This window comes from Trichechus manatus, unplaced genomic scaffold, assembly GCF_000243295.1.
Source record: "Trichechus manatus latirostris isolate Lorelei unplaced genomic scaffold, TriManLat1.0 scaffold00045, whole genome shotgun sequence".
Lineage (NCBI taxonomy): Eukaryota > Metazoa > Chordata > Mammalia > Sirenia > Trichechidae > Trichechus > Trichechus manatus.
This window is the reverse complement of record NW_004443981.1, coordinates 2,882,904-2,891,588: the sequence shown is the minus strand read 5'-3', so window position 1 is coordinate 2,891,588 and position 8,685 is coordinate 2,882,904. Positions and strand designations below refer to the sequence as shown.

At 48.6% G+C, this 8,685-nt stretch overlaps 2 protein-coding genes across 3 annotated transcripts in view; one reads left to right on the top strand and one right to left on the bottom strand.

The window, feature by feature from the left end:
• Positions 1–8,685, top strand: part of NRDE2 (NRDE-2, necessary for RNA interference, domain containing) — a 135,623-nt gene that overhangs the window by 18,622 nt on the left and 108,316 nt on the right. The gene's annotated exons all lie outside the window — the stretch shown is intronic.
• Positions 2,376–8,648, bottom strand: LOC101341910 (dehydrogenase/reductase SDR family member 4-like). The gene is made up of 6 exons (XM_023731698.1): positions 8,529–8,648; positions 6,445–6,515; positions 6,293–6,344; positions 5,866–6,000; positions 5,345–5,400; positions 2,376–2,913 (listed from the first exon to the last, which is right to left on the bottom strand). The coding sequence occupies exons 1-6, from the start codon at positions 8,556–8,558 to the stop codon at positions 2,799–2,801; spliced, it is 459 nt and encodes a 152-aa protein (XP_023587466.1). The 5' UTR covers positions 8,559–8,648; the 3' UTR covers positions 2,376–2,798.

Sequence of the window (8,685 nt, the reverse complement as noted above, 5' to 3'; positions counted from 1 at the left end):
CCAGGCTCCCTGCCCTCACCAGCACTCGGTCCTCAGACTTCCTGGGTTTGGTCTCCAGCTTCATGCGGTGCTGTTGGAGCATAGCCCCTTGGCTCAGGCACCTCCGGATGCTGTCTGCAGGTGGGTGGGCGCCTGCTCAGAGCTCCTTCTATCCTGGCCGTCCCCTCGCCTACCTCCCCAGGGCTCTAAGATAGAGGCAGGGGCAGGGCCAGATGGGAGGAGAGAAACAGACAAAGGGCAGTGGCAGAGATCGATCCTTCTTGGGTGATTTTTCTCTTATTAGAGGTTAAGTGTGGAGAAAACTCTGGCTCCTGATGTCCCTGAGTCAGGGGATAGTCGCTGAATGCCACTGTCTGAGGGAGGGTGTCTTACTCTTCTGAGAGTGTGAAGGATATTCGCAACGCATGCACTACAGCACCTGTAGGCACATACACAGTGAGTCAGTGTGTGGGGCATGGAGGTGTCCCTTTGACTATATCCTAGGTGGTCTGGGTGTGTGTGTTTGCCTTTTATTACCAGTGTGTGCATGCTGTCTGAAGGTGCCAGGGAGTGTGTGTGTGTGGCATTGGTGGGGATGGAGAAGTGTGAATGAGTTTGCTGTGCTTGCTGTTGTTAAAAGGGGCACAGAGCCAGCGGGTCTGGTGTGTGTGTTGGGGGGGGTGGTTGGAAGGTAGGGAAAAGTTAAGTGTTTAAATGAGTCCCATACCCATCTGCTGGCAGAGCCATCCAGATACCCTGTAGAGTGGGGGGAGGGGGGGGTGCGGTTTCTGTAAAGTTGTGTGTACACACATCTCATGATTGTGCTTGTGTGTGTGGAGGTGTGGGAAATCGCCACTGTACAGCATGCCTCTGAGTATCCTTGAGCGTCCTGGTGTTTGTGTGGGCTAGCCTTTGCTCCCGCCTCTGGGAGACAGGGTTTGGCAGTGCTAGGGGCTTGGGCTTTGGTTTGGGCTGAGTCTGAGAACCATGCAAACATGAGAGGACTTGAGGTAGGTCAGGGGCTAGCGCGAGGGGGTTGGCCGAGGACGGGGATGGTGGGGACGGGCCGCAGAGACCCTAATCTAGGTTTTCGCTCCAGTCCAGGGCCCGTTCCCTGACTCCGTTCTCTGCCCTGCTAGCCTGGGCGCTGCCGGGCTCCTGGGAGGGGGCTCTCCAGGGCAAGTTCCAGGGCGGGGCCGTGAGGAGGTAGGGAGTAGAGCCAAGCACGGTCAGGACCGGGGGCAGCTCCCACTTCCCTGCGGGGCCGGTCTGGCCTCTCTCAGCAGGAAAGCGGGGGCTCCCCAGAGGGGCGACTGGACGCCATGCTGAGGAGTGGGCCCGGAGGGCTGACAGCCTCAGGAGCCCAAGGGGACTGCACCCGTCACCGAAGAGCGAGATGGGAGGTTGCGGGACAAGGAAGGTCTTGACGGTGAGGCGAGAGGCGGCAGCAGAGGATGCTCCGGGGACAGTGATGCCCAAGCTGGGATGCAGGGGCAGGGGTTGCTGTGGAGCCAGGATGCATGCGGGTGGGAAGGACGTGGGAGGCACCAGGGCTGGGGCGTACCGCGGGGAGGATGAACTGGGTCTGGGATGCTCCCGGACGGGGCGTCCCGGAGACCTCGACAGCAAGTACCTTGTAGCTCGCGGGTGAGCTCCCCGCTGAGCTTGGGCTTGGCCATGGCGGCCGCTGCTGCTGTTGCTGCAGAGGAGCCGCCGGGGAGCCGCGGCACATGCTAGACTGGACTCCGGCAGGACCCCGGCGCGGAGCGCTGCCGCAGCGGCCAAGCCCGCTCCGGTCAGGGGCGGCTGCGTCAGCGCTCCTTCCCCAGCCCGACAGTTTCTCGATGGAGCATGCGCGCGTTCGCGCCGAACCGCCACAGCTCCGGCTCCTGCGTGCAAGACCCAGTGTGAATAGCCTGGTGTCCGCGTCATCTTCGAGCAGGAGCAGCGTCACTGCTTTCCCTGTCACCCACTCCTCAGACACTGGGCAGAGCCTATTTCTTTTGTTCATGGGCTTGCGTATTCCTCCCCGGGTTATCCTTCCAGGGTTCCTCCCTTTCCTCTGCCGACCTGGGAGGGGGCTTGCGGCCGAGGGTGATTCCAGGAGAGGACCTGGCCAGATCTGGGGAGTTCGTCCTTCTTTTCCTGCTTGTCCAGCTTCGGGGATCCCTGTGGCGTCCCTGGCACCATTTGATGGGGTGCGAGGTTGAGAGTAGCACCTGGGAGTTCCCAGACCACTTGCTCCCAGCTGGCAACTCTGCAGACACCCCCACCTCAGCGTCACGCCAGGTCTTGGAGGCAGGGAGGTGAGTTAGGGGGATCCGGCAGCCCAGACTGCCTGTTCTCTGCCCAGCTACCATACCTAACCACCTCACACCTAAAAAGGAATACATTGATTCAAAGCAACACGATCATCTGCATTTTATTTGCATCTCATTTGCAAGTTGTTAATTTCCAACTCTGCTCCTTCCATTCCAGATCCCTTGTCTCTCATCTCCTCTCAAACTCCCCAGATGCCCAGACAAAAATACTAGTTGGTCTTTGCCAAGATAAACTCAGCCTTCTGAGCAGGGCTGCCCTGTGGTCTCAGAGGTAGCCTTTATCCAGGGCAACAGCAAGAGCGCCGGTCCTAGTAAGATCACACGTTGACTGCAGAAAAGGCTGTCTCTTCAGGAGGCAGAATAGATTTGGGGGTAGGGGGATGGGGTATAAGGTGAACAATATGATAGGCAGACGTGGGAAAGGCTTGTGTATGGTTGCTGGAACAGAACCCAGGAGTTGGAGCCCAGCCTCTGCGCTGGTGGGTTCTCTCCATGTCCTCAGAGGCGGCAAGGGGCCCCTCCAGCCACCGCCATTGTCTCTCCAGAGATGTAGCTGGCATCTTCAGAGCACAGGAAAGACACCATGCCTGCACACTCCTCTGGCTTGCCTATCCTGGGAAATAGAGGAAACAAAAAAGGGAGTAAAAATCAGATCAGGCCCTTGGACCTGGTCCACACGGAATGATGTTTCCTTAATCAAGAATTATCAGTTATACTGGATGAAACCAAAGCTAAGAAGTTTCCTGAATACAGTCAAACACTTTGAGGGACAGAGTAGCAGGGGTAGGGGTCTGGGGTCCATGCTTTCAGAGGACACCTAGGTCAACTGGCATAACAAAGCTTATTAAGAACATGTTCTGCACCACTTAAGTGGCGGCTGGCATCTTAAAAGCTTGCAAGCGCCCATTTAAGATGCATCAATTGGTCCCAGCCACCTGGAGTAAAGGAGCATGAAGAACACCAAAAACACAAGGAAAGAATTGGCCCAAGAGACAGAAAGGGCCACATAAACCAGAGACTTCATCAGCCTGAGACCAGAAGAACTAGATGGTACCTGGCTACCAGCAATGACCGCCCTGACAGGGAACACAACAGAGAGTCCCGGAGGGAGCAGGAGAAAGGTGGGGTGCAGAACTCAAATTCTAGTAAGAAGACCAGACTTAATGGTCTGAATGAGACTGGAGGAACCCCAGAAAGCATCGCCCCTGGATTCTCTATCAGCTCAGAACTAAAACAAGTTCTGAGGCCAATTCTTCAGACAGGGATTGGACTGGACTGTGGGACATAAAGTGATACTCATGAGGAGTGTGCCTCTTAGTTCAAGTAGATACAAGAGACTAACCGGGCAGCTTCTGTCCGGAGGTGAGATGGGAAGTTAGAGAGGGCTAGGAGGTAGTTGAATGGACATGGGAAATCAGGGGTAGAAAGGAGGAGTGTGCTGTCACAGTAAGGGGAGATCAATTAGGTTTACATAACTGTGTATAAATTTTTGTATGGGAGACTAACTTGAAATGTAAACTTAAACTACAACAATAAATAAAAAGAATTATCAGTTGTAGAAATGGTAAATGTTGTGTTACATATATACCTATATGTTGTCACCCATAGGTTCTGTTACCTGTATACCGACATAATTACCAAAATAACAACAATGACAACAAAAGAATTACCAGATGAGTTTTCAGGACCAGTGGACAGGCTTCCCATCCATCACATAAAGTTACCATGAGGATATGCTGTTATAATTTAGTGTCAGCATAAATACTGTACTCTGCAAAAACCATTATGCATTATATTCAAATACTATAGAGACACAGTTTTTTAGAGAACACAGTACACAAAAATCCTAAATTATAAAAGATAAAATGGGGAGCAGTTATTTCATATCAAAAGAATTTGTTTTGCATGTGTGCATACTACTTGAGTGTCAGTGGGTCTGTGCGACTATAAACAGTGTTTAAAAATGATTCCATTTGTACAGGTTCAATTTACAGAAATTTTTTCAGGAATTTACTTTTGTCCCTTAATGTCAGGTTGATTTTGTGAGAATGTAATAATTCCCATTGTTTGTATGAGTGATTGCAAGTTAGAGAATACTCTTGACCCAACTGCCATAGAATACTCTAGATGTAGGTAAAGCCAGTAACTCAAACTTAGAAGGTCTGGATTAGTGCTTCCCCATCCTAGCTGCCCATTGCAGTCATCATCTGGGAAGCTTAACAACAACAACAAAAAAGATGCCCACGTCCAACCATGGACCAATTTCAAAAAGCAGCCTGGGTGATTCTAATGTGCAACTAGGATTGAGAAGCTTGGGGCTAGATCATTAACTAGGACTCAAGGGATGTCCATACCCTGACTTACGAATGAGTTGTGAACTAGTGCTGCAGCTCATGCCTAACATCTGAATGGCTTTAGGACTTGAGGGGGTCTGGGATGTCTGGATCAGTAAAGTTAGCCGTTGCTGGCATTTGTCCTTGAAGGGGACAAAATGGAGAAGAGAGTGGAACAAGAGAATATCCAGAAGCTACATGGTAGAGGCAAGAAGCTTAAAGGAAAGGGAGCCAGATGAAGGATCCTGTACAGTTTGGCCAGCCCGTTGGAGAAGAGGGTAGTTTTCTTAGGCAAAGAGAGTTCTGGGCTTAGTAAAACTCTTCATTCCTTTTATTTGCATTGTAGAATCAGCAGCCTGAGCTTTGGAAGCATGACTCTTTTTATTCAAGGGGAACTAAAAAGGTGTGGTTTTATTTTTGGTCTAGGAGCTGTGTGTCCCTCATGCCCAGAGGTGGAGGCAAACACCGAGGTGGAGAAAGGAGTCAGGGCCTCTCCCAGAGCTCTGTGTTTGGTTTTTGCAATGGAAGCCGACTCCTTACACACTCCACTGCAATGATACAGTGTTTATGAACTTGTGAAGCCTGTGTGTTTGTGCCAGGGGAGAGCATGCCTGCAACTGTGGGACTGAGGGGTAGCGAGCTGTGGGCTATGTCAGAGTTGAAACCTTTCCATCTTTATCCCTCCAAGCTCTCCCCTGTGACAAGCCTTACCTTCTTATATGCAGGGCTGCTTTTATACTTTCCTGTCTTGCCTTGTCCATCCACAACTGCAGGAAGAAGGAAGAAGTTAGGTGAAATCTCTATGTGACAGAAGAGAAAACTGAGAGACAGAGGCCAGAAGAGACTGCCTGTTCTCACAATTAAGAGTAAGAATGAGGAGACTCCTTCTTTCACTCTGTCCCATCCTAGGTCCCAGTCTCTCCCCACCACACTTTTCTGTTTCATTCTTATCAGTGAGGCATTTTGCTGGGTCTCCAAAGAGTAAAGTGTCCCCAGTTCCCACCGCTTAAGGAGATACAAAATGGTATGAGTAGAGTCTGAATTCCTCAGTCTCCATTTATTCCTCAAGAAAGGAGTGTGTGAGCGTGTATGGGGGTCTGGTCTGAGGATAGTGGCTGGCATGTGGAGGAGTGATGGAAAATCCTAGGGAGGTGGGATAAAAGTGGCTGGGAGCTCAGGAGCTAGGCAGATCCAAGAAGATGGATACCCTTCAGGGATCACCCCTTCCTCACCACATGGCTGAATTTGGTCTTGATGAGTCCGGGTGCCAGGCAGTTCACCCTAATGTTCCTTTCGGCCAGGTCTATGGCCAGGCTCCTGGTGAGGCCGAGCAAGGCTGTTTTACTAACACTGTAAGGGCCCAGGCCCTGAAGAAAAGAGAGAATGGGTTAGTTTCCAGTTCATTCTTGGTTCTTATCATTAGACATAAAGGCAGTGGTCAATAGGGCATCTCCCATAAAGGAGGGGTCACAGTTAGGAAACTGTCTGGTGGTTAAACCTCCCCTACGGTGGGGTTTGTGCATGCGAAGCATCTATTTTGAGGGGAAGAACTTGGTGGTGTGACTCCAAAAGGGGTCATAAACTTCTTAGGGTGACTGGAGAGGTGGGAAGGTATGGGATGGAGGAAGGGATGAAAGTAGCAGAGAAAGGGGTTCTTACAGGAAATGGGTGGTAGGCTGCTGTGGAGCTCACAATCACCACTGAGCCGCCTCTGGAAAAAGAAGAAAGCTGATACTTTTCCCAGTAGAGACCACAGCCCTCAGCCCTATGTAGGGTCCCACCGCACCCAGTCTCTCTCTCACTCTCTGTACCCTCGTTTCTCCATCTCTGGCACCACTGCCTTTGTCATCAGGGCTGTGCACTTCACATTAATGTCCAGGATCTGAAACCGAAAGAAAGGGAGGTAGCATATGAGAGAAACGAGTTGGAGGAGGCAGGGCAATGAGGAGTTACAGTAGGGTTCCTAGGATCTGGTTTGTTAGATCTCAGAGGTGATCCACCCTGACCTCACAAGTGAAGAAATTGCGGCTCAGAAAGAAGTGCCTTTCACCAGCTTATTCAGCTCGATAATGACACATTAGGCTCCGGTGAGAAAGAAAGGGGCCTGGTTCATCCGGTTTCTTAACCAGCCAAGTATGACTTAGCTCAGAATGGACTTGACTTCTTAGCACTGCCTCGGTTTTGAGCTGGGTTTTCTGTGTTTCTTTCAGCTAGGGAGAGGATGAATTTGGGTCTGCCTCTGGATCGTTCCTAAAGTGGGCTGTGCTTCTCAGGGAAATGGGTCTGACCTCAGGCACCTGGGGCTGTTCCAGCACTTCTCTGGCCTCTGAGAATAGGCAGTGTGATGTTCTTTGCCCTCCAGGACGGATTGCCTGGCTGGGCATTTAGTGGAAAGTGGGATCACGAGGAGGCATTTTTGGGGGGAGCTGGGCCATAGGCTATATAAAAATTCTCATGTCTGTAATTTGAAACAAATGTATGACACTTTTTACATTGTTCTAGACACTGCTAGGATATTCCCACTCTCCCCATGTCAACTTCTTATTTTGAAAAATTTCAGTCTTACAGAAAAGTTGAAATAGAAGTACAAGGAATATCTAGATGTCCTTCACTTAGATTCGCCATTTGCTCACATTTTGCTGATCTGCCCTATCCATGTATCTATCTATATGTTTTTTTTTCTGAACCATTGAAGGTAAGATATCATAATGCTCTATCCCTATTCTTTAGCATATATCCTAAGTATAAGGGTATTCTCTGACACAACCACAGTCCACTATCATACTCAGGAAATGTAACATTAATAATAATAATTTTATCTAACAAAATTTCCCAAAATATCTTTTTTTAAAAAAAAACTCAGAGTTCAATAATAAATCCACCATTGCATCCAGATTTGATACTTTGATACTTTGTGACATTTTAAAACACCTGCAAACTGAAAAGAAAAATTACTTGGCTTAAAACTGATTTTCATATGGTCTCTATTCAGACTGTTTGTGAAAGATGGTTCTCTGCTTTAAAGAATATCAGAATGAGGAACTGGCTCACTGAAGACCATTCTGGCACTTTGGTGTTTATGTCTGTGAAACACTGATAAAGTATAATATTTTAGTATCCTTAAACTTCAGTGTTCGGAAATTATTGATGACATCAGAATAAATGCAGATCCATAGGAGGTCATCAGAAATGTAACATTCCCAAGTCGTGAGAATATTAATCTTAGTAAACAAAGACAAATATTTTAATTAAGGCTTTATAGTTAAAGAATGTAGGTATGTGAAGTATATTATAAATATAATATAGATTATACATGTTCAAATAAAACCAATATCCCAGCACTTAAAGTTAGAGATCTGTGTCTCAGATTTTCTTGACATTGCAGTTAAGAAGAAAAAAGTACTGGTCTTTTTCAAAGATGGCAACTTTGGTCATTTCACCAGAATTGGTATTTCACTCAGCTAGCAGCTATTAAAGTTTCCTAACTAATGAAAAATCATTCTTTTCTGGCAGCTGAAAAGGGGACGGGTGGGTTTGTTTAAGAGTGTATTAGTTATTGGCATATTAGCTGCCATGTATCTGCTGGAAATAAACCAGGAAGAGCAGCATGGATAAGCACGTTGGGAGGAGAGAGCTGGGGGAGGGAAGTAAAAGAAAGCTAGCAAGCAGCAAATGGAAAAGGACCAAATTGGGGAGGAGCAGAACTACAAGAGAAGGAAGGGCAAGGATAGCGGAACCGCCTCCCACTGCCCTTTACCAGGTGCACTCCAGGTGTGTGACAAATAGTGATGAGTCCTCACATTTACACTGCACTTGACAAATGCATTTTAAAAGCAGACTGAGTTGGTGTTGAAAGCTTTCTGAAGCCACCCCTGCTGTTTTAATCTGCTCTCACCTTGTCCCACACCTCCTCAGTGGCATCCATTATGTTTCCAAAGAAAGGGTTGACAGCAGCATTGGCGACCAGGATGTCAACACCCCCATGAAGCTTCAAAGCCTAGAGAGGAGTAAACTCTGGATCAGAGAGGCAGGTAAGTAAGGGAGATGCACTT